This window comes from Diceros bicornis, chromosome 11, assembly GCF_020826845.1.
Source record: "Diceros bicornis minor isolate mBicDic1 chromosome 11, mDicBic1.mat.cur, whole genome shotgun sequence".
NCBI classification, from domain to species: domain Eukaryota; kingdom Metazoa; phylum Chordata; class Mammalia; order Perissodactyla; family Rhinocerotidae; genus Diceros; species Diceros bicornis.
In genome coordinates this window covers 48,742,074-48,767,645 of record NC_080750.1, presented here as the reverse complement: position 1 = coordinate 48,767,645, position 25,572 = coordinate 48,742,074, and the positions used below count along the sequence as shown (strand labels likewise).

Sequence of the window (25,572 nt, the reverse complement as noted above, 5' to 3'; positions counted from 1 at the left end):
GGCAACGGATGTTAGCTCAAAGCTAATCTTCCTCTCACACACACACACACACACACACACACAAAAGGCTTGAAAATCATAATTAGTCCTTGATCCATGCCTGCAGAATGGACATTGTGTTAGCAGGTATGAAAACAACATTAATCTCGTATATCTCCATCAGAGCTCTGGGTGACCACATGCATTGTCAATAAGCAGTAATATTTTGAAAGGAATCTTTTTTTCTGAACAGTAGGTCTCAGCAGGGCTTAAAATATTCAGCAAACCATGTTGTGAACAGATGTGCTGTCATCCAGGCTTTGTTGTTCCATTTATAGAGCACAAGCAGAGTAGCTTTAGCATAATTCTTAAGGGCCCTAGGATTTTCAGAATGGTAAGTGGGCCCTGGCTTCAACTTAAAGTCATCAGCTACATTAGCCCCTAACAAGAGAGTCAGCCTATTCTTTGAAGCTTTGAAGCCAGGTGTTGACTTCTCCTATCTGGCTATGAAAGTCCTAGATGCCATCTTCTTCCAATGTAAAGCTGTTTCGTCTACATTGAATATCTATTGTTTAGTGTAGCCATCTTCATGAATTATCTTAGCTAGCTTGCTGAAGCTTCTACATCAGCACTTGCTGCTTCACCTTGCACTTTTATGTTATGGAGATGGCTTCTTTCCTTAAACCTCGTGAACCAACCTCTGCTAGCTTCAAACTTTTGTTCTGCAGCATCCTCACCTCTTTCAGCCGTCATAGAATTGAAGAGAGTTAGGGCCTTGCTTTCGATTAGTCTTTAGCTTAAGAGAATGTTGTGACTGGTTTGATCTTCTCTCCAAACCACTAGAACTTTCTCCATATCAGCAATAAGGCTGTTTCATTTTCTAATCACTCATGGGTTCACTGGAGCAGCACTTTTAATTTCCTTCAAGAATTTTTCCTTTGCATTCACAACTTGACTAACTGGTACAAGAGGCCTAGCTTTTGGCCTATCTTGGCTTCCTTCCTCATTGAGTTTAATAATTCTAGCTTTTGACTTAAAGGGAGAAATGTGCAACTCTTCCTTTCACTTGAACACTTAGAGGCCACTGTAGAGTTATTAATTGGCCTAATTTCAATATTGTTGTGTTTTGGGGAACAGGGTGGCCCAAGGATTAGGAGAGAGACGGGAGAATGGCCGGGTGGTGGAGCAGTCAGAACACATACAACATTTATCAATTAAGTTTCTCGTCTTATATGAGTGTGGCTTGTGGCACCCGAAAACAATTACAATAGTAACATCAAAGATCACTGATCACAGATCACCGTAACAAATATAATAATAGTAAAAAAGTTTGAAATATTGCAAAAATTACCAAAATGTGACATAGAGACACAAAGTGAGCAAATGTTGTTGAAAAAATGGTGCCACAAACCATTGTGCTTGGCACAGAGTTGCCACAAACTTTTAATTTGTAAAAAGTGCAATATCTGTGAAGTGCAATAAAGTGAAGCACAATAAAATGAGATATGCCTGTGAATGTTGTTTATTCTAATTAGCCATGACAACTGGACAATATACTTAATCATTCATAGTCGTCACAAGAGCTATATTTAAGGACCCTACTATGTGATGAACCTTTTAAATTTTTCTCTTGGAAGAATGATAATACAACATGTATTGCACTAGATCATTGAACTTCAGGGAAAATCATTTGTTACTCCATGTTTTAATGCTGATGTATTGGCATCAAAAAGCCCATCAATAAATAAAGATATGAAATCAGACTTAAAGTAAACATAGGCTCATATACTGGAACATGCTAGGGACAAATATTTTTACATATGGCACTTCTAAATATCTGAGTGCTAAATTCTCTGAATAAAGAAATGATTTGTGCAGGCAATCCATCACTCACCCATCCATCATACACATAAATTAAAGAACAACATCATAACAAATTAGCAGCTGGTGCTCTGAAATGCTAGACAGTTAGCCCCCATGATGCAACGTGTATCTTTTTGAGCAGGTAAAGTCGAGAAAGTCTTTTAAAGCCAAAATAGCTAAGTAAACTTCAAAAGAAAGTGAATAGGTTTTCTTAAACCTGCAGAGAGAAAAAAATTGGAGCTTTTAAATATATTTATCTTCCTCTTTCAGGGCAATGATCTAAATTCTTGAAAAGAAACTGGTGACCGATTTTTACCTTGTTTGTAATTTTAATATATTTTATGACGTCTTGCAATTATTGTTAATGATAATAGCTGTAATTTACTAAGCACCTACAATATATCAGACTTTGTACACGCATTTCTCTAATCTTTACTGGTTATGCATTATTAGAATATACAACAAAGAAAAGAATTAAAGCTCAGATACAGTAGCATTCAAAATGTCACACACTAGTCCATAGGAGACCAGTACTGAAATCCATCTGACTCTAAAACATGCCCTTTCACTATACAAGCTATCATTAGGAAACTGAATTGAAATATTCCTGCTGCACATTACAATTCACATCAATATTTAAAGGAAGAAAATAACAGGTCTGTTAATTTTTTCCAGATGCAGAATAAAAAAAAGAATTTTTAGTTAATATTCTTCCGGCATTGCTAGTGTGTTGTTATTCTTCTCTTTTATTTGTTTCTGAATTTTTTCTTGCTTTTATTGCTTTTCTACCTGGAACACTTTTTCCCTTCCTTTTTTGATGAGTTTAATGAATATTAGACAACCATCTAGGTTGTGTTCCTATATAAAATACAAGGGATAAAAAGATTTAAGACACTTGACTGATCTTTCCATGATAAATAAAATGACCTCTTTGACCTAAAGACTAAAATTACCCCAAGGATTCTAGAAGCATAGCCCTTAGATTATGGTAGACTCAGAGAATCACTAAATACGTTAAAAATGTATCATTTTTTACTTCTTTCAGGTGAATAACCTAAATTGTATAGATAATACTTTTGTTTCTACATTTAATGACTATTATGGTCTTCTATGGGATGTTTATTTTTTATTGTTTGGGTTTTTTTCATCCATTAACAAAAATTAAGGATGGACTGAGGATTTGGTAAAACTACTATTCAAATGTGCCACAAAGCAGGGAACCAGGGAACATGTTCTTTGATATCATCACTGTTATCTTGAGTTATACTTAGTCAGCAATTTCTACTCATTTTTTGCTGTTAATTAGTTTTACCTTAGTCATCAATAAACATTTAGATTTAGATAGTTTGTTTTTTAACATTTTTGAGGTGAAATTCACATAATGCAAAATTAAATATTTCAAAGTGTACAATTTATGGTATTAGTATATTCATAATGTTGTGCAACCATCACCTCTATCTAGTTTAAAAATATTCCAAAATGTTTTCATCACCTCCAAGCAGAATCTATACCCGCTAAGCAATCACTCTCATTCCCCCTCGCCCCAACCCCTGGAAACCACTAATATGCTTTCTGTCTCTATGGATTTACCTATTTAATTGTATATAAATGGAATATATTTCATATTAATTGAATCATACAGTATGTAACATTTTGTATCTGGTTTCTTTAACATAGCTTAATGCTTTCCAGATTCATCCACATCATAGCATGTATCAGTACTTTATTCCTTTGTTGGATGAATATTCTATTATATGGATATGCCACATTTTTTTTTATCCGTTTACTTGTTGATGGACATTTGGCTTGTTTCCACATTTTGGATATTGACAATAGTACTGCTATGAATATTTGTGTACAAGTGTTTGTTTGAATATCTATTTACAATTTTGGTGTGATATATACCTAGGAATAGCATTCCTGGATCATATGATAATTCCTTGTTTAACTTCTTGAGAAACTGTCAAACTGTTTTCTTCAGTGCTGCACCATTTTACATTCCCACCAGGAATGTATGAGTTCCAATTTTTCCACATCCTCGCCAACATTTGTTATTATTCATCTTTTTGATGATAGTTATCCTAATTGGTGTCAAGTGGTATTTTATTGCAGTTTGATTTGCATTTCTTGATGACTAATGATGTTGAATGCCTTTTCAGTGCTTGTTGGTCATTTGTAAATCTTCACTGGAGAGATTTCTATTCAAGTCTTTTGTTCATTTTCTAATTGGGTTGTTTATCTTTTTATTTTTGCATTGTAAGATTTCTTTCTTTCTTCTAGATAGTAGATGACATCAGACATATGATTTGTGAATATTTTCTCCCATTCTGTGGGTTGTCTTTTCATTTTCTTGATAGTGGTCTTTGATACACAAGTATTTTTAATATTGGTAAAGTCAAATTATCTTTTTTTCTTTTGTTACTTGTACATTTAGGGTCATATCTAAGAATCTATTGCCAAATCTGAGATCATGAAGATTTATACCTAAGTTTCCTTCTAAGCATTTTATAGTTATACATCTTACTTAGATATTTGATCCATTTTGAGCTAACTTTTAATATGGTATGAAGAAGGGAATTCACCTTATTCTTGTGCATGTGAATATCCATTTGTCATAGCACCACTGTTGAAGAGACTATCCTACCCAACTGAATAGTCTTAGTACCCTTAACAAAAATTAATTAGCCATAGATGTATGGGTTTAGTTCTTGACTGTCAATACTATTCCATTGGTCTAAAACTTTATCCTTGTGCTGGAACCACACAGTTGTGAATAAAGTAAATTTTTAGTAAGTTTTAAAATCACAAAATGTGAGTCCTACATCTTTGTTCTTCTCTTACAAGATTGATTGCCTATTCTGGATCCTTTGCAATTCCATATTTGGCTTTTCCATTCCTGCAAAAAAGGCCTTTGGTATTTTGTCAGGGATTGCATTGAATCTATGGATCACTTTGAGGAGTATTGCCATCTTAGCATTACTACATATTTCAGTCCATGAACAAGGACTAACTTTTAATTTATTTAAATTTTCCTTAATGCCTTTCAATAATGCTTTGTAGTTTTCAGTGTGAAAATATGGCAGCTCCTTAGTTAATTTACTTTTAAACATTTTATTATTTTTATGCTACTGTAAATGGAAAAGTTTTCTTAATTTCATTTGCAGATTGTTTATTGCTAGTATATAGAAATAAAACAGTTGTGAATGTTGATCTTATATCCCGCAATTTTGCTGAATTTGTTTATCAGCTCTAATTATGTGTGTGTGTGTGTATTCTTTAGGATTCTTGTATATAATACGAGCTCATCTTTGAATTAAGATAGTTTTACTTCTTCCTTTCCGTTCTGAATACCTTTCATTTCTTTTTCTTAAAAGAATGCGTAGTTACTCTGGCTAGAAATTCCAGCGTAATGTTTAATAAAAGTGGTGGATGCAGGCATCCTTGTCTTGTCTCTGACCTAACAGGGAATGTTTTGAGTGATGATGAGTAAGATATCAGCTGCAGATGTTTCATAAATAACCGTTATCATATTAAGGAGATTCCTTTCTCATCCTAATTTGCCGAGTGTTTCATCATGAAGGGGTGTTGGATTTTGTGAAATGATTTTTCTGCATCAGTTTTGATGACCATGACCTCCTTTATTCTATTAATGGAGACAATTATATTGATTGATTTTCTTATATTGAACTCCTATTTCACACTTGCTCACGGTGTATAATCCTTTTACTGTGCTTCTGGGTTTAGTTTGCTAGTATTTTGTTGAGGATTTTTCCATCTGTATTCAAAAGGGATATTGGTCTGTAAGTTTCTTTTCTTTTAATATTTGGCCTTGGTATCGGGGTAATGATGGCCTTTTAATATGCATTAAGAAGTGTTACTTCCTCTACTATTTTTATGGAAGATCTTTAGAAGCATTGGTGTTAATTTTTATTTAAATATTTAATAGAATTTATCAATGAAGCCATTATTTTCTTTCTTGGGAGGTTTTTAATGACTGATTCAGTTTCTTTACTTGTTATATGTCTGTTTACATTTTCTATGTTTTCTTGAGTGAGTTTTGGGAGTTTGTATTTTTCTAGGTATTTATCCATTTAATCTAAGTTATCTAATTTGTTGGCATATAATTGTCCATAGCATTCTCTTTAATCATTTTTAGTTCTGTAAGGTCAGTAGTAACATCCCCACCTTCACTATTGATTTAGAATTTGATACTTCTCTTTTTTTCCTAGTCAATTTACTTAAGTGTTTGTCAATTTTGTAGCACTTTTCAAAGAACTGACTTTTGTTTTTGTTGATTCTATTGTTTTTCTATTCTCTATTTCATTTATCTCCACTCTAATATTTATTATTTCCTTCTGTTGTTTTTAGGTTTAGTTTGTTCTTTCTTTTTCAGTTCTTTAGGGTGCAAAGTTTAGTTATTATTTTGAAGTCTTTCTTCTTTTTTAATGTAGGTATTTATAGCTATAAATTACCTCTGAGCAATGTTCTCAGTGCAATACGTTTTGGTATGTTGTGTCTTTGTTTTCACTTGTCTCAAAATACTTCTAAACATCCCTTGTAATTTCTTCTTTGACTCATTGGTTCTTTAGAATCTTGCTTAATTTCCACATATTTGTGAATTTTCCAATTTCCTTTCTGTTGTTGATTTCTAGTTTCTTTCCACTGTTGTTGGAGAAGATACTTTGTATGATTTTAATTTTTAAAAATTTATTAGGACTTATTTTTTGGCTGAATCTATGGATTATCATGGAGAAAGTCCCATATGTTCCTGATAAAAATGCGTATGCTGCTGTTTTGGGATGGGATTTTCTAAATATATCCATTAGGTCTAGGTGGTTTATAGTGTTGTCCAAGTCCTCTACTTTCTTATTGAAAATCTGTCTAGTTGTTTGTTCCATTATTGAACATGAAATATTTAAGTCTCCAACTATTATTTTAGAACTATCTATTTCTCCCTTCAATTCTGTCAATATTTGCTTCACATGAATTGGGGCTCTGTTTTTTGATGCATATATATTTATATGGTTTGAATCATTTTGATTAATTGACTCCTTTATCAATATATAATGTCCTTTTTTGTCTCCTGTGACAGTTTTTTTGTTTTGTTTCTTTTTATAATTTCTATCTCTTTATTGATATTCTCTATTTATTCATGTATCTTTCTCCTGGTTTCTTTTAGTTCTTTGTCTTCATTTTCCTTAGCTCTGAGCAAATTTAAGACAGTTGAATTAAAGTTTTGTTTAGTAAAGCCAATGTCTGTGTTTCCTCAGGGCAGTTTCTGTTAATTTCTTTTTTCCTATGGATGGGCCATACTTTCTTGTTTCTTTATGTTTTATCACTTTTTGTTTCAAACTCACCCTTTTCATTATCATCATCTGGAAACACTAGAAATCAGATTCTTTCCTCTCCTCACGGTTTGTTGTTGTTGCTTTCTGTGGGTAATAGTTGTTTGTTTTTTAGTTGCTTTTCTAAAACACCTTCTAAAATATTTTATTCTTTGTTATATACTGTCTTTCAAATCTCTGTTCCTTTAGCCTTTTTGTGGTCATTTTGTGATTTGACAAAGATTTCCTAAATGTCTAGAGCCAAAAAAGAGTAAGAAAGGGGAGGTAAGAGACAGACAGAAAGAAAGAAACAAACTCTTCTGGTCTTTGCAGATTTGCCTTTTGGTGTTGAGGCACGCTTTCAACATTTAGCCAGGCCATTACAACTGTTCTTTAGCCTTCACTTTTTGCTCACGTTGAGTCTGAGGATCAGTGAAAAGCAAAAGCTTAAGATTTTCTCAGGTCTTTTCTCATATATTCTGTCCTGGATATATGCATGCCTTTCTTGAGTCTCCATTTTTGTGGGAACTTTCAAAGCTTTTATTTCCCAAAGTAATCTTCTCCCCAGCATTTCCTCTTAGAATTTCAGTGCATTTATTGTTTGGCCTAATTGTAATATTTTGACAAGGCTTCAGCAGCTTGTTAATTTGCCTTTAAATATCTTCCAGTAATACCCTCTGCTTAGCTGTTTTTCCTCACTGAGAGAGTTCTCAGTTAGATAAACACAGGCAAGCACCTTGCATTGGTACTTCAGGGAACCCCAAGACTAGCCAAAACACACAAACACAATCCCTTGGCAACAAGGTCCATTCTGCTCCCTCTGGAATCAGGTACCTACAGTAGGAATGTGGGTTGCCATTTTCAAGACTGTCACCACTCAGGGAAGAGGGGTGGAATAAGGTAGACTAAATTAAAATGCCAAAAACCTTTTTTAATGTGTTTGTCACCTTTTTTGATTTAGTATATGCTTCGTTGCTGTAAACTTTTGACTATTTTCCAGGGTTCTAACAAAGTTTATTCTAGCAATCTTTAGTCCATTTATGTCTAGGGACAAGACCTTGGAGTTCTCTACTGCATCATTTTTGCTGACATCATTTAGTGAAACCTGTAGATTTATTTTTTAAAGTGGAATATCTGGTGACATGTTTTTGTTTTAACCATATTTTTGACATATGATTTTCCAATAACTAGACTATGAAAAATGTTTTGGTTCAAATATAAATTATACATATCTCTATTGCTAATGTAGATGCATATATAATTCCTTATTGTAAATTCTGAATTATGTTTCCTTATGAAGAGACAAGAAGATGAAAGGAATTCTATTCTCAAACATAGATCATTAATAGTATAAAAACAAAAAAATTTCCAAGAATATACCAGGAAGGAAGTGCAAGAAAATAGTTCACTTCTGATACATTTCAATGTCAATAAACTAGATCATATCTTCTGCAATAGTTAGTAATTCTTTAAATTTTTAAAAACTTCCTCAGATTTCTTAATTTTTCAAAATTTCTTCTTGTTTTTCATTCACAAATAAACTCTGTGTTGATACTGTAAAAACAGCAAGAAAACCTAATGCCCAAGAAGCCTGAAAACCAGGAAGTTCTATAGGAAGAATTAAGAACAACTGTACTTTTTTGAAGTGTTTAAAGCTATTATCACATTGATTCAATGTTTTGACTGTCATTTATATTCACTAATTATTAATAGGCCTGGGAAGTACTAATTACAATTTTGATTTTTGATTTTGTGCCTAAAATTACACATTGGATGGCATAATAGAGTTTGGATCTACATCATCAAAACTCAATAAAGGAAGTGGTGGCTGCTAGGAAGGGGATATCAGATCAGGCTCCGTTCAAGAATCTAACACAGCAGGGACAGTGTGCAGTGTACATAAAGGCAACACAAGGAAGAAAATTAGGCTGAAAGTATAACCAAACAGAGGTGTAAGTCCTTTCCTCACAGAAATATATCTTACTAGATCTATTGGTTAAAGCAAAAGAACTTATAATCCATTGATACTAGGAACACATTCAGAAAAAGCACAATGTGACATTGTTTCCAAAATGTATTGCTTAGTTCCCAATATTTTGTGTTCTACAGTGAAGTTTAGCTCTATAGATTCTTTAAGGGAGGAATCAGTCTAAGAGTCAAATAATTTATATTTTTAGTAATTCAGATTATTAGTGATAATTCAGATTATTGTTTAAAACAATAACTTTTATTTGAAATACTTCTAAAAGATATTGATCATTTTGCCTGTAATTTGCTAAGTTTTTTATTTTTGTTGAAATATTGTGTTGGCTCATTAGGTAGTAGATAATAACAACAACAAACAAAAACATAGAGGCAGAGATTGGATTGGTGGTTTCCAGAGGGGAAAGGGGGAGGGAGGAGGGTGAAGGGATAATTAGGCACATGTGTGTGGTGATGGATTGTAATTAGTATTTGGGTGGTGTTCATGAGAACATGATGTAATCCATGCAGAAATAAAAGTATAATAGTGTACACCTAAAATTTATACGTTATGTTACTGCAATAAAAAAAATTAAAAAAATTAAAAAAAAAAGAAATATTGTGTTGATTCTGAATTGCACACATGCACGCATGTGTGTCTTTCATTTCCCTTTCTGTGAGATTGTCATCAGAAATGTTAGCTATACCCAGATCTTTCCAATAACAGTTCCTTTGTGCTTTTTCTCTACTCTTAAGTGACTGATGGCTATATAGAAATATGAAAAAATCACTTTAAAAAATCCTATGACTGATTAAAAAGTAAAAGCTAATCAAATAATTATGAGAAGTTTAACATCAATGTAAAAAAGTAATAAAAGTATGTCATTATTGAGCTCTAAATTAATTAGCCTTAGTTACGTATAAAATGTAGCAGCCATCTAATTTCCATGCAAGTAGAATACAACCATTGTTCAGTTCATTATTATAATGATTCTAGTTACATGTATGTTACCTTCACCCTTCATAGGAATTTTATGATTTAAAACACTGAGATTCTTTAAACTAGTTTATTCTCATAGCATTCTGGGAATTAACTAACATAATCACCATTATACGAATAGAAATAAAACCAATGAAATTACAGTATTTGGGCAAACTTATAAGGATTTGGCACACTTTGTTTTTCTATTTCTACTTTCTTCCTCATAAAACTTCATGGCATGTTTCTCTATAGCATCATTGTGCCAATTAAAAGAAGTCACCAGGGAAAAGCTACTAAAGTTAATAAGATTAAATTTTCAAGCAGAATTGATGAGGTAGTTATATAGATTTAACTACTTCAGACTTGTTTGTCCTCATTTCCATGGTATGTGTGCTTGGTTCAATCTCTGAAATAAATATGTCTTTTCAGAGATTTGCAATAAAATCACATTCAATTTTGAATTCTGACATTCAGTCATCAAATTACTTATAATTAATTATGTAAAATGGACTTAAAAATAGAAAATCTTCCAATATTGTTGAAAAGAGAGTTAAGACAATTATGAAAGGTACCATTGTGAGTATAGAAGTTGTAAAAAAATAATTAGTTATACCAGGTTGGATTTCAAAGCAGACTTTCAAAGAGAGAATAGTTTAGAGAAATATAAAAAATAATCTCTGATTAACATTGTGGAATGATGTCTTGAGAGGAAGATGCTGTTCTGTTTTCAATTTTTCCATGGAATTGTTTTCTGCTGTACTCTTCTATCTACTGAAATCACAGCTGTAAGCATTTCCTTCTGGTAAACTTTTAGTTTCATTCTACTCAAATTCTTTATAGATATTACAGATCATAACATTTCCCATTGGGCCTCTGGCTAATATTCAGTTATTATATCCTTTTTACTTGTACTATGAATTTATTGTTCCATCATTTCCTTGGCTTATTCAGTACAAGTATTTTTTGTATTTACACGTTTTTCATTTACTTTGATATCCAAACATATTCTGGAATTTTAAGAATTTTTTTCAGTATGTCTATAGTTCTCTGAAGATGAGTCTTTAAGTGGATGGATCTTTTTATTGAAACACCAAGCACAGTCTGTACATTCATCTAGACGTTTAGTAAATACATCTTCAAGATTAAAGTGATGGTCCACAGTTATCATGAGAGCTACCTGAGCCTTTTATCTAGAGTTCCTACATATTGTTTTATTTCTATTAATACATAGAAATATATAATGTATTTCTTATTACGAAAATAGACTATTCTCATTGAACAAAGATTGCCAACTTTAAAATAAAACAAAACAAAATGAGTTAATTCAGTCTCCAAACTTAACAAAGTTAGCCTTTGGGCATATTTACCTTCAGTGCATGCAGAGGCTTTGCTTATTTTATTTTTAATGGTTTAATCATACCACTCATACAATATTGTGCAATTTTCATACAACTTTATTGAATAAACATTAATTTTAATTAATATTTTATATTTTCAACATGTGTATTCTATCGCATCAAATGGCTATATCATTATTTACATAAATATTCACTTATAAATGGGCTTTTGAGTTATTTACAAATTTTCATTACTATATGTAATAATGTTATGAATATATTTGTACATAAAGCTTTATCCATATTTATTATTATTCCCTTGGGATGGTCAAGCAGGAAGTTAATTACAATGAAAAATGGCAGAGGTACATGAAAGATCCCTGATGCTAATTGCTAATTATTTTCTGCACACAAGTTACACTGCTATTAGTAGTATAAGAATGTGCCAATTTCATTGAACATTCTTTAACATCATACATTCCTAATTTGTGGAATGAGAATGGCATCTCACTGCTCTAATTTTATTTAGTTGAGAAATAGTGAGGTTGCATAATTTCTTTATATATTTTGATGCATATATGTAGTATTCAAACCATGCAGAAGCATATATAGTAGTAAGTAAAAGTCTTCTTTTATAAGCACCCATAGCACTTTTTTCTTTAGAAGAATAGACAGGTTGTTGAGTAATTTTTCAGTTCATTTATTGAAGCAATTACATATAAGTGCATCAAAATACATAGTATTCTTTTTAATCTGGTATATACTTGTTTAAAACTGAACAGTTTTAGAGATAGCTCTGTGTCATTACTAATACATATAATTTTTGTAAGCTCAGTGTGAGATTTTATTTGGTGTATGGTTCAAATTTTATTTAAGCATTGCTCTACTAAACTATAGATTATTTCTACTTAGATTTAAATTATTATTATTACTATTTAGATTATTATTATTTTAACAGTAGATTATTTCTAAATTTTCTTATTGCAACTAGTGTTGCAACGTAAATATCCTTGTGCATGCTACTTTGTAGTCATTTATGAGCGCTTATTAAGGGGAGATACAAAGAGACATCGTTGCTTCATTAGAGTCATATTTTAATTTTAAGAAATAATACCAAATTATTATGCAAAAAATCTAAAACAATTATGCTTCCAGCAACAGTACGTGAGAGAGCATATTTAATCATATACTTACCAATATTAGATCTGAACACACTTTATTGTTGTTACCAATAGATTGGTAAAAATAAATGTCTCATTTTTGGCTTTAAATTTATATTTACCTAATTATTTAGGAAGTTTTGAATCTTTTGATGCTTATAGGCCATTAATACCCTCCCCCGTGTGAGAAATAGTCATTGGCTTGTTTGCTAATTTTTCTTGCTAGTTTTTCGCTTTTTCAGATTTTAGTTAATTCATTATATAGTCAGAATATTGACTTTTCCAATTATATTTTTGCTCATTTTGTAGATTGCATTAACCATTGTTCGTTTCTGAAATATAGTCATCCTTATCAAGCTTCACCTTTTGGCTTACGGAATGTGGGGTCTTGCCTAAGAAGGTCTCATTTTCCCCAATATTTAAATATTTGATGCTTTTAATGTAATTATAATACTGCTATATAATATTGATTTTTTAATATTATTATAATATTTTTGTGACTTCAATATCTATCTAGATATTATTTTGTGTAAAAAATGAGATATACATGCATTTTTCTTATATGTATTAAGATTACCTCAACACAATATATTATGTAGCCTATACCTTCTCTACCAATGGGAAATTCTACCTTTATTATATTTTTAATTTTTATGTATGACATGAGTCTGCTTCTAAAATCTTTATTCTGTTCCACCAATAGTTTTCTGTATTGACACCACTAGGTCAATGCCAATTTTGAAATTTATATTTTCAAAATAAGAGGAAGGTACTAGCTGCTACCAATGATAAAGATGGAGACTTAAGTGGGTTAGAAATTACAAAGGGGAGGTAAAGTTATCCATCTTTAAAGACGATATGTTTGAATATAGGTAACAGCAGAAAATCAGACGTAAACCTACTATAAAAATAAAATAATTCAAATGTTAAGGGGCACAAAACTAATATTCAGAAATTAATAACTGTATACATACTAACAAAAACCAATCAGAATATATAATGGAAAAAAGAATTCATTAATGTTAGCCACTAAAAAGGTAAAATATCTATGAATATCCCCAAGAAGAAATTAATTTTTTGATATAGTAATTAAAAATGAATCAAATAAATAGAAACACAAATCATATTCCTTTTAAAAATGTTAAAACTCCATTAGTTAATATATAAATTTAATAAATCTCCTCAAGACATCAATATTTTTTAATTAGATAAGCTGATTCTAAAATGTAAGATAAAAATACTAATTGTGTTTTAACTTGATAAACTGCAAAGTTTATGGAACATTACAAAAAAAGAGCCAATAAATTTTGAGGAAAAAATTGTGAGAGATTCATTCTCCTGGATATTTATACATATTATATAGGTCTCAATAAATCCAATATTATTTATGTAATATTAATTAATTAATTAATGCAATATTAATGTAATATGCAAAACTTATGTATGAAGAGAAAGACTGATGAAGTAAATAGAACATTCAGACATAGACTAAATGCATGTAGGCTATTAGTGGTATTCCAAATCAATGGGAAGTGATGGACTATTCAATACAGTAGGCACTAATAGATAACTACCTCAAGGTAAAAAAAAAAACGACAACAGTTGAAGCATTACCTTATACACAGTAGTCTCTTATAATAACGGTCTCCATTGAATCCTCTCTTTCAGTGTCCATGCCTTTGGGTAGTCTCCGCCCACATTGACCCTCGGCTTGACTGTGTAATTTCCTTATGTCAATGGGACATAAGCAAACATGAAGCAAGCAGAGACTAGACTCTTTAGAGTGTTCTTTCTTAGAATGCTGCAGTCACCTTGTGAGGAAGTCTTTGTTAGCATCCTTGAGGATACAAAACCACACTGAGAGAGAGAGGTATACTTTTGTGAATAGAACAATTTCTCATTAATTGTCAAAAGATCCCAATTAGAAATTAAACGTATATGTCACAATCCTCACTCCATGTAGCTCCATATACCCATTACATGTGAGTTTTTCGGACTCCTTGGCCAAGAAAATCTGCGGCTGCTGTTTTCCATTTCTATCCCCAGGTACACACTCCCCTCTTCTCCACCTTGCTTTCTGTCCCAGAAGGCTGGCAAATATGATTTCTGGTAAGTCTGGCCAATGGAATACCTGACTGGAGATTGCATGAAGAAGGAGAGCGAGACCAGAGTATATAATCCCCACCCCTCAGCTCCTCGTCTGCTGATTTGTAGGAGACCAGTTGTTTCTTTAGATCAAAGGTGACAGCTCCTCACAAGACACACCTCTCCATATAACTCCTTCTTTGCAGGACATAGCAGTGACAACAGCTTTCTTGTTACTTTCTCCATGTTACTGCACTATCTGTTGTGGTCAATTTCTACTTTTCCATAAACACTCTCTTTATTGCACCCTCCTTGATTTATTCTAACTGCAATTTGTTCATTTCCTTCTGGGATCCAGACTAATATAAACTCTCTTTTAAGTAAAAGCCTAGCATAACAAAAATGTAAATTAGTAGCTGGAACAGAGACGTAGCTACAGCCATCTCTTCTCCCATCTTTGAAGAGTTTCCCAAAACACTCTTTGAAAGTCGGGGCATAGAATTATAAGCACCTCACCGCTTGATTATTATTACCTTAAGGATAGGGACCATTTATTTCCTCTCCATTTCTTTCATAAGGTTTTACAAGGTGTACTGAACATAGTAGGTTGCGAATAATTACTAAATTTGATCACATAGTATCTAGAACCCAATTCATAACAAAACTGGTTCTTCATGGAACCTTTTTTCACCAATTATTTCTGTCTCGCAGGTATTCAATGGACAATTTGCTAATATTTTTTTCATTCATTAATAGATTTTAATTTGCTCTAGACTTTGTTTTACCTTCCTATTCTATTTCCACCTCTGTACTCTCAAATTATTTCTCATTCTTCTAATTACTAGTTCCATTTCTGCTATGTCACCTTGCTCCATTTATCAGTTCCTGCATAAAACACATCCTAATCAGAAAAATGGGTAGGATCAGGGTGGCTGCTATTTTCAGATTTTCATGTTATTTTGCCAAAACCAAGTTGGGAAGAGCAGCCAAGCTTTTAAAGTGCCATCTTAAGGCAGAGTTGTCAGGTTTTTTCCTAAGCTCTTAAGCTCTTCAAAAACAGTTGGAGGATTTTGGTATTTGAAATATAGTCTGTAGTATAAATGTGTGCACAGAATTCTTAATAAATCTGTTCTTTCTGTATGTTTGTTACTCACTAGAAGTGATAGACCTTTAAACACTGTATTAATTCTGTCAAGCAATTAGACATCCTGAATATACTATAATTAAATTATGCATTTATGTCTCAATTTTCCCTAGAAGAATCAAACTCCCTACATATCAGAACAATAGGATACTAGAGAAGAAAGAAGATAGGGAATTTAGTATTCAGAAACACATTCCACTTTTTTTTTTAGGAAAAAAATTCTAAAAATGTTGGTAGGGAAGAAGTAATGTAGCTAAAAGCTTTAATATAGAATTTCTATAATATACTTATAAAAGCCAAGTAGGAGGGTTCATTTTAGCTTTTTCAATCTATGTTTTGGAAAACAGAAAACTTCAAAGTACCATCATTTTTCAAACACATCTAAGCATTAGGACTATTCAGAAACTGTCCTTCCTCTAGTTGTAAATCTTTACTAAATGTATCAATTCTATTTCTCTGTGCTTCCCCTCTCCCAAATATGAATGTGACCACTGTTTATGAACAGGTATGTTTTACTGAGCTATTTGTGTGAAGTTCAGATAAAAACTAAATCCTCTGGCACTTGACTAGGAACAGCATTCAATCTTTTCTTACAAGGGTCAGTCTGGGATAATAGAAAACAACTAAATATAAAGGAATCCATAAACTAGTGAATGATGGCTCATGTCAGATTTATGGTTTGCGTCCATGAAAACTCTTTGTCAGCCGTAACACAATGGGAGATGTCATTTCAACAGCACATTGTGTATGTGGGTTTGTATATTAATTATATGGAGAGGAGGTTATAATTTTAGTTTGTTGCCTGTTAAGCATTTCTCACCCTCCAATTGGAAAAACATGATACTTGTAATCTGATTAGAAAAACAAGATATTAATAATCCTCCCCATTATTATTTATGAAGTACTAATTACTTGATCATGTGTTTTGGATGTAGATTTTCACAAGTAAAATCCCAATACAACTAATTCCCAGGGCTGTTCAAATTATTTTGTTCAGGAATTTTATTTCTAAGAATATGGCTTCTATAATTGAGACATCAGAAAAGTTTTGGGAAATTCTTTTGTTTTAGATGTTGATTGCAGCTGTGTTTTTTTTTTTTTTTTTTTTTGCTGAGGAAGAGTCACCCTGAGCTAACATCCGTTGTCGGTCTTCCTCTTTTTGTTGTATATGAGCTACCACCACAGCATGGCCACTGATAGACGAGTGGTGTAGGTCCGCACCTGGGAACTGAACCCAAACCGCTGAAGTGGAGCACACCGAACTTAACCACCAGGCCACTGGGGCTGGCCCAGCAATGTTGTTTTTATAACAAGATAGAGTATCTAGCTAATCTTATGCTCAAATACACCCAGTCTCCACTTTCTACTTCCCATTTCCATCAACCGAGGTACATGGAAAGGCTTGTTTTAAAATCTGGGGATGTGCAGATGATAGGGTTTGAGGAAAGAGATCATGTAGGAATGGAGAGGGAACATCAGGTACACTTCCCAGCTTCTAGTGTGGGGATTGGTCCTCAGTGGTTAAATATTAAAAGTTAGCAGTAAGAACTGTTCAGGTGAGAATCTGTGGGGACTCTGGGGAGCAGCAGTACAATATTTAGGCTCCAGAGATAAAATAATAGTTATTCTGCAAAGCTTATGAGGTTCTTTCACTCCAAGCTTTGAGGTATCAATGCTCTTGGCACTGACCATGGCAAATTAATACAGGTCATTAATTGCAGTTATGAATTTCCTTCAGTAGCACCTCAGATGATAGATCTGAAAGCAGAACAGGAGTGGAATATCATGGCAGATGCTGTGGAGTGACAGTGACTGAAAACTGCTTTGTGAGATTCGTTGTGACCAGACCTATTTGGGGACGGTCTGAGTGAGAGATATGGGGAACTTATTCATTACTCAAATACAAGAAATGTAGCCTGGTCTTGTGGGATGTGAAGGCTTTTGAGCTGTTACTCTTCATTGGGCTTCATGATATTTCAGCCATGCTTCTCTCTAAATATCTGTTATTTTCCCCTCTTTACCCAAGAGCTTCCTTTGCAAGCCTCTTGAATTGCCAGGACATAAACTCTGACTAAAAGTCTCCATGTCCTTAGATATCTAAGTCTTGAAGTCAGCCACAAAATTTTCTGTTAATTTTAGTGAAAATTCTTGAGTAAGACAGGCATCTATTTCAAATCCCATCATCTGTGTGGAGCTCAAATTCTCCCAGTACACCATGGCCTACTGCCCCATGCCCTCAGTAAGAGCTGAAACAGCTCTCTAAAGAAGATGGAGTGAGCTAGACTGCCTTCATTCCTAACAACATGAGGGATTTGGTGATTGAGTAGGTGTGGGCTGGACATATATCCTGTTGGTTCAAGTGAGAGCAAGAATAAAAATGTGAATTTCTATTGTCAGCATGATCTCTGTTGCATTTACAAAGGGAAAAATCTTGCCACATTTGAGTAACACTATACGCTTATTTTTAACGTTGTGGGAATACTGGTTATCCAGGAATATTGATAATTAGTTTTTGTTTTTTCTGTCCATGGATTATAATAATCTGTTGTTTCATAGGAAATATCTTATTTGATTGATAATGGAAAAATGATGCTGCTTAAAGTATAAAGCATGGACAAATTCTATTTATTGAAAACATATTATTGGCCTGATAATAAACGCACATTTACTTCCATCCTCAAAGCAAGGTAGTCCTTTTACCCTCTTCCTGCTGATGAGAAAATTGAAACTTGTGAAAGTCAAGGACTTTACATAAGGTCACATATCTATTACATTGAAAAACTGGAGCATGCAACTAAATCAGCCTAGATTGAATGAAGCCTTACTTCATCCAAAACTGCAAGTTCTCTGTGTATGAATCATTTCAGGACCTCACCTTAAAGCATAAAAACAGTAATTAAAGTTGAATCTTTTTATAAACTTTATAATGAATTAGATTGATTAGATATTCAGAAAAAGAAAATAATTTGGGAAAGAAAAAAATTGCTCTATCTCTCCTCACCAAATCTAACAACATATCCACACAGTGTTAAGAGGTCAAACCTTCCTAGTTGCATTAATTTCCTAGTAAAAGAAGTGATTACTCAAGAGTAAGTTTTAACTCTCATTCCTCACAGTCTGCAACAACCTATACACATTCTGACACATATTAGAAAAACTATTTTAGGCCTAGTACTGTGCAGGATTTTATTATACTAAGCAGGCATGAAAGTTGAGAGCCTCGTAAATATTAATCACAGGCTAATGAACAGTGGGAGACTTCTGAATATCAATCTGTACTAGGGGGAAATTTTGAATTAGAGACACCACTTCCTACCCAATAAATCAGTAGTGAAAAATTGAAGGCATTCTCATGCATCTGCTTATGTAGCTGGATCTGTAGTCCTAAAGGAGCATACAGTGTGGATGCCAAAATAGATGTAATTTTATCACCCCCCAGAGCTTTTGCATTTTTAACCAGACCATTTTTTAAAATTGTAATTACCTCTGAAAGAGGCTGGATTGTATCATAGAAAACTTGACTGTGTTCTTTAGTATCAGAGTTACAATAGTTCAAGAGTAGTTAGAGCTTATCTCCTTCTTCCTCTTGAGCATTCTAAAACCACAGCCCAAAGGGACTAGAAGACTCAAGGTTAAGAGCAAAGCTGAAATGCCAAAACTTGGTTGGCTTATGGCTTTTATTAAATGTGCACATTACTCCTTTTGCCTCTGAGCACATGTACAATGTATAACAGGAAAAAAAGACAATATCTTCCATCATAATTTATAATTTCATAAATAATACCAGACAAAATCATACATCTACATATTTACATATTCTTAATGATTGTCCATTAATGGAAAAGCATCACTTTACAACAATTGGAGTTAATTATTTATTAAGACAAGTATGAGAGTGGATAGTGATATTTATGATTTTATGATATTTTTGATGCTGACACAAAAATAATAGGGCTTAGTTTTCAGTTTCGGGGATTTTTTTATTCTTTAATATTCAGATAGTATTTAAAACCTGTACTAGGCATGAATATTGCAATGGGAATATTTAGAGGTGATAGTTAAAAATATAAATGTTTCTTCATACCGTTGTAATCAGGACTAAAATTTTACCCTGAATAGGTATGGTATGAGCTATCTTTACTTCAAGAACACAAACACACAGTTATTAAGGACAAAAGAAAAAGATCTGAGAAATAAGCCAGAAATGGCGCATGTCATTTTGAAATATATTAGAAATATTATTTTCAAAATGATTACTTTATTCTAGTATATTCAAGTATATATAAAGTAAGTTACTAAAGTAATTGTATAGCAGAATGCTGTAATTAAGAGTTAATCACTAACAGTTTTTCAATCTTTTATCACTCAAAATTTCTAGACTCATTGAAAGCAGGGAGAGTTATGTTGATCTCCAATATATTCCCAGTGCCTTGTATTTAGTAGTTGTTCAATAAATATTTAAGAAATCTTTATAAAGGAGTAGCTAATACATTGTAGTTTTTCTTTTGCGTAGAAGGATTTGTACTCTCTTCAATGACAACAAATAGTCTCTTCACAAATGTTCAGTTATAGCTAAAATTACAATATGGATTCCCAGCTATATGTATAATGTAGTAACATAGAAGCAGTAACAATTTTGTCTCTTAGTAAAATATTTGTTTATGCACTCCCTGCTTTCCACAATTAAAACACGACTGATTTTTTTGAGAACATTCATCTTCTTTTTTCTATGATGTTAAAGACATAAATTTATTTATATTTTGAACTTACTATATGCTTATATTTAAAATTTTAAGGAGTTATTACCCTGAATGAACCGTATTTCTCTATTATGTGTGGAAATGGTAATCTTTTTACATAAATAAAACTTTGTATAAGAATTAGTATACTGAAAATGAATTGCACAGGTGAAAATAACATAATTGGCTATCTTTAGAGTTTTTGTTTGTTTTGTTTTCCTTTGCTTTAATACTTACAATAAAGTCATTTTATTTTTATGAGCACAATGTAACAATATTTCTCTGATCTTTATTTTTCTGGAGCTTTTGGAAATATTAGGAAGTGCTTTAATCGATATTATTAACAAAAACAAAAATAAAAGTCCTGCACAATTCTATTGGCCAATATCAATTTTGGATGTAAATTTGTATAGTAGTTCCTATCTCATTTTATCTTATTTAACCTACTTATTTTTGCTAGGAGACCACCAATTTTATAGGTCAGGATTTCAAAATATATTTACCCTTGTCACAGGGACTTCTGATAATTTGCAGCTAGTATTCAGGACAAATGCTTTGAAAAGCACTGAAGTAACTAAAGAGGCCACTAAAACAAATTTAAAAATATATATTTATTTATTTTTATTTATTTATTTGTGTATTTTTTAACTGGTAAACAAAGACTTTAATAAAGTGTTGTATAATAAATGTATACGAACTAGCATTCTTTGTATTAAAGTTAAAAAAATAAATTAAATAGAGAACCTGATGTGAACCTACAGTTTTTTCCTATAATCCCAACATTAATAATTTAGTTTCAGCAAAACAAAAACACCCACAACATTGGACAAATACTATAAATCTCCAAAGTTCATCATTGATCAATGTAAGATAGCCAATACAATGAAACTATATGCTTAAAAATAACAATATAAGCATGGCAAGGTTGAAAAATTTAACTTGTATTTAAAATTTATAATAAAATAAATGGTAAAATCATAACGGTAGTTAATCAAGGTGATCCTAAAGTGTAACAAATAGAAGTCTAATAGTCCTATAGGCCTCCCTCTGCCCCAAATCTGTATCTGTTACAGTACTCCTGTGAGGCAGATTAAAATGAGAAAGATATGGATAATTATCTAAATAGGGATGAATATCAGATTTATCTGATGGCCATAAAACAATATAAGAAGTAAGTGAAGTGAGTGGAATAGATCTATATTCAAGCCTTTTATTCTTGCTGGCTTTCATAGCAGTTAATCAAGCTTATTCAACATCAGAAGGTTTAGAAACACCCAAACAATGTTTACTTTTTTACTCTCTATGGTAATAGTAAAATTTGTTGTTCCAATTAACTAGACATATTGCTTTTAATTATTTTGCTTCCTTCAGCGTGAGTTATAACTGTTTGGCTGTAATGAAAGAATGACCTGGAGAAAAAAAGGAGGGCAGCACAATTTAAGGTTTAATTTTAACATGATTTTGACACAATTTGCTGCATAGCCTGACAACTAATGCTTAGACTTGTGATGGCCCTTTTCATCCGTCCACAATGCTTTTTCTTACGGTAGCCACTCTATAGTTTCCTGTCTAACTTTGGTTTTCATCTTTTCAGGTTTGGATTTATTCTTCATAAAGATGAAGCTGCGCTACAGAAAATTGATCTTGAAACCATGTCATACATCAAGACGATTAACTTGAGGGACTATAAATGCATTCCTCAAGCATTGGCGTATACACACTTGGGAGGATACTACTTCATTGGCTGCAAACCTGACAGCACTGGGGCAATTCCCCCACAGCTCATAGTGGACACTGTAACCGACTCAGTCATTGGATTCAACAGTGATGTGACGGGCACTCCATATGTCTCTCCAGATGGGCACTATCTTGTCAGCATTAATGACGTGAAAGGTCTTGTAAGGGTCCAGTACATTACCATCAGAGGAGAAATACAGGAGGCTTTTGATATTCACACAAATCTGCACATATCTGATCTGGCGTTTCAGCCATCCTTTACTGAAGCCCACCAGTACAACATCTATGGTAGTTCAAGCACACAAACTGATGTGCTCTTTGTGGAGCTCTCCTCTGGGAAAGTTAAGATGATCAAGAGCCTTAAGGAACCACTCAAGGCAGAAGAATGGCCTTGGAACCAGAAGAACAGGCAAATCCAGGACAGTGGCTTGTTTGGTCAATACCTGATGACACCTTCTAAGAACTCTCTCTTTATACTAGATGGAAGACTCAATAAGTTAAACTGTGAGATCACTGAAGTTGAGAAAGGAAATACAGTCATTTGGGTTGGAGATGCCTAGGAACCCTATTAGATAATTATTAAATGATGAGTTTTCCAGTACATTGCACTTAATCCATTGTTTAAATTTACAGCTTAACTTTCCAAGTTTGTATCCTAGTCAAACATAAGTTACTTGGGTGGCCCAAATAAAATAGATTTTTTTTTTTGACAAAGACACACAATTAGTTGATTAGAAATATTGATTGATTAGAAATATCTAACACAATATTTAATGAGAAACTCCATCAATCACACAAGAATCAAATATATAATTATGTTTTAAACCAATAAAATAGGAATTTAAATACTTAAAAAATAACTGCAGGGAATTTCAGATGACTTTAAGCACCATTTTATTTTAGGGGTGGTTTATCTATTTTTTTCTCTGTCCTTTTGGTATGCTTAAACCAATAATAAAAGGTACTGTGGACCTTAAAATTCTTAATTCAAAATATTCTGTCCCATCCACTGTTTATAATCTTTTGTGCCTTGAAGGGAATGTCACAAGAGGAAAAGGAAGGCTAAAAGCTGCATATTGAACACCCTCATAACTAATAAATCTCTTGTCATTGGAATAGAAAAGTTTAACATCTCTTGCACCAAATCCCGCCTTCAGTCATTTGTTTAACCCTCAATGAAATATCATACAAAGACATAAGTTGCTCTTAGGTTACATACAGGTGACAAACTCTATTTGACACTTACTGTATAATCTGCAGCATGTTTTGGAAAATAGGGAGGAAGGAGGAAAAATGGTTATGGTAAAAATGTTTGCAATGTATTCTCTACTCATTTTGCTTTCAATCACTAGAGTGTGTTATATTTTTAATGCAAGTTTGTCTCGGATGTCAGCTGCTTACAAATGTTTATTAGCAGAATAGATTTTTTTCTTTTCATGTAGTCCAGTGTTGCATCAGTAGGAACTTTCAGTTCTAAAAAAGAAGCATCATTTGTGTCTGCTTAGAGTAAACCACATATAGAGAAATAAATACCAGGGAGAAAATACTGGCTAGAGAACTGATGAGTGTTAGTGGTTTAGGAGAATTAGTAATAGAAATTAGGAATAAGGGGATAGGTCCACAGCAGTGAGCAAAAATATAACCCATCAGAGAACTTCATTCCTTAATAACTTTCCTAAATGACTTCTGTTCAACTCTTACATAATCCTTAAATGACCCTCTCACTAACTGCGGGCTGTAGTTCGAAACCTAACTAATCCTCTTATTTGAGACACTGCATAGAAGTAAAAATTATTGCTGATTTTTTTTTTTTAAATGGCAAAGAAAAAGCCAGTAGAAGTGAATTAAAACTAGGCAGTTGGTTTATTGAAATAAGCAGATAATTATCCAGGCCTAAAGTAATAGCTTACATGTTTTGGGAATCTTTTTACTTATTTTTGTTTTATTGTTGCTAAAACTGCTAATGGGCTGTTGAAATGACCTCCATTTACTGAAGGTAATTCAATAAGGTCTTTTTTAAATACAAATTTTACTCAAGTTTAAATTGTGTAAAACTGCTTAGAAACCTGAAATTTTATAGTGTGTAATATCTTCTGTGTATAAAACACCCTGAGCTGTGTGATACAGTAGATTTCTTCTTAGCTTAAGGAAACATTATGGGAGGTATATTTAATAAAGAAGAAAAACCAGCTTATGTTTCTACTTACCTGCTTTTCTTTTTAGCAATTTTCTCCCTTGTGAACATGAACCATATAAAGTGTCTGTGACCTAATGATTTAATGTAAGTCTGTCTCATACATTCTTCTTTGGTAGATTACACCATGTGGATGCTCTGTCTGTAGACATTGCTAGATAAAAGGAGAATAAACCTCTTACATTTTAACCCTTGAGTGTGGTCAGTGTTTTAATGTGCATACCAATGTATTGTTTTGTTTTTCCTCCCAGCGGTTCAAACATAGTCTGGTGTTCTGCGTGATTTTGAAAGTGATGGGAACAGGGAGAGGGCAAGTCAAATGAGATCTATCAAGGAAAGACAGTTTAGTTTGTCTTTTTTATCAATTCTAACTTGCTATATCCCTTCATTTTCAACATTTAAAGCAAAGAATTTATCCTTTTTAAGGTGTCTGTTTCTTTAGAATCCCTCCTTGTGTATTAAAGAATGAATATCAGAATGGAATATCAAAAGTAAACTCAAAGGAAAATTCTTTTCTTTCCACATCCTTACACTATTAACAACACAAATATTGAGCCAATTTTTTTTTAACAGTGCAATGGTTAAAACACTGACATTTGTGAGTCTTTAAAGAAAAAAAGCAGATATAATATTAGGTTATAATATTTTGTGAAGTAAAAATTTCTTTCATCAAGGATGGAGAAAAGGTAGAGTAAGAGCTAGCATACGGGGCATCAGCATTATTCTATGCATGTCCTGATAAAAGTATGTTGCAAATAATGATCTGATCAATAATGCAGGTGTGTGTAAAAACTGAACATTAAGAAAACACTAGGATAGAATGATTAGGTAACTGCTCTAAAAAAAACCTCTCACATCAAAGAGTAGATTTTTAGTAAGCAGGAGATAAGTGTGAAGTAATAGCAAAAAAAGAAGGGAAGTGATTTTTTTTTTGCTGTAAAATTACCTAGTGATAATTCTGTGACAGCAATAAAGGTCATGAAGTGAGAAAAGATGTGAAACCAAGACTGGGAATAGGATGTAGGGCGGTCCTTGAGCAAAACTGACTGGAAGAAGTAAATATTTA

At 32.6% G+C, this 25,572-nt stretch overlaps 1 protein-coding gene across 4 annotated transcripts in view; it reads left to right on the top strand.

Moving 5' to 3' along the window:
- The window catches only part of FSTL5 (follistatin like 5), a 688,045-nt gene extending 663,301 nt beyond the window's left edge, over positions 1-24,744 (top strand). For 2 of the 4 annotated variants that reach the window (XM_058550291.1, XM_058550290.1), the window contains exon 16: positions 22,170-24,744. In XM_058550291.1, coding sequence (XP_058406274.1) covers positions 22,170-22,872 — 703 coding nt within the window. In that variant the 3' untranslated portion in view covers positions 22,873-24,744. The remainder of the gene's footprint in view (positions 1-22,169) is intronic. The other 2 variants (XM_058550293.1, XM_058550292.1) reach the window with 1 other exon arrangement.
- The last annotated feature ends 828 nt before the right edge of the window (positions 24,745-25,572 follow it).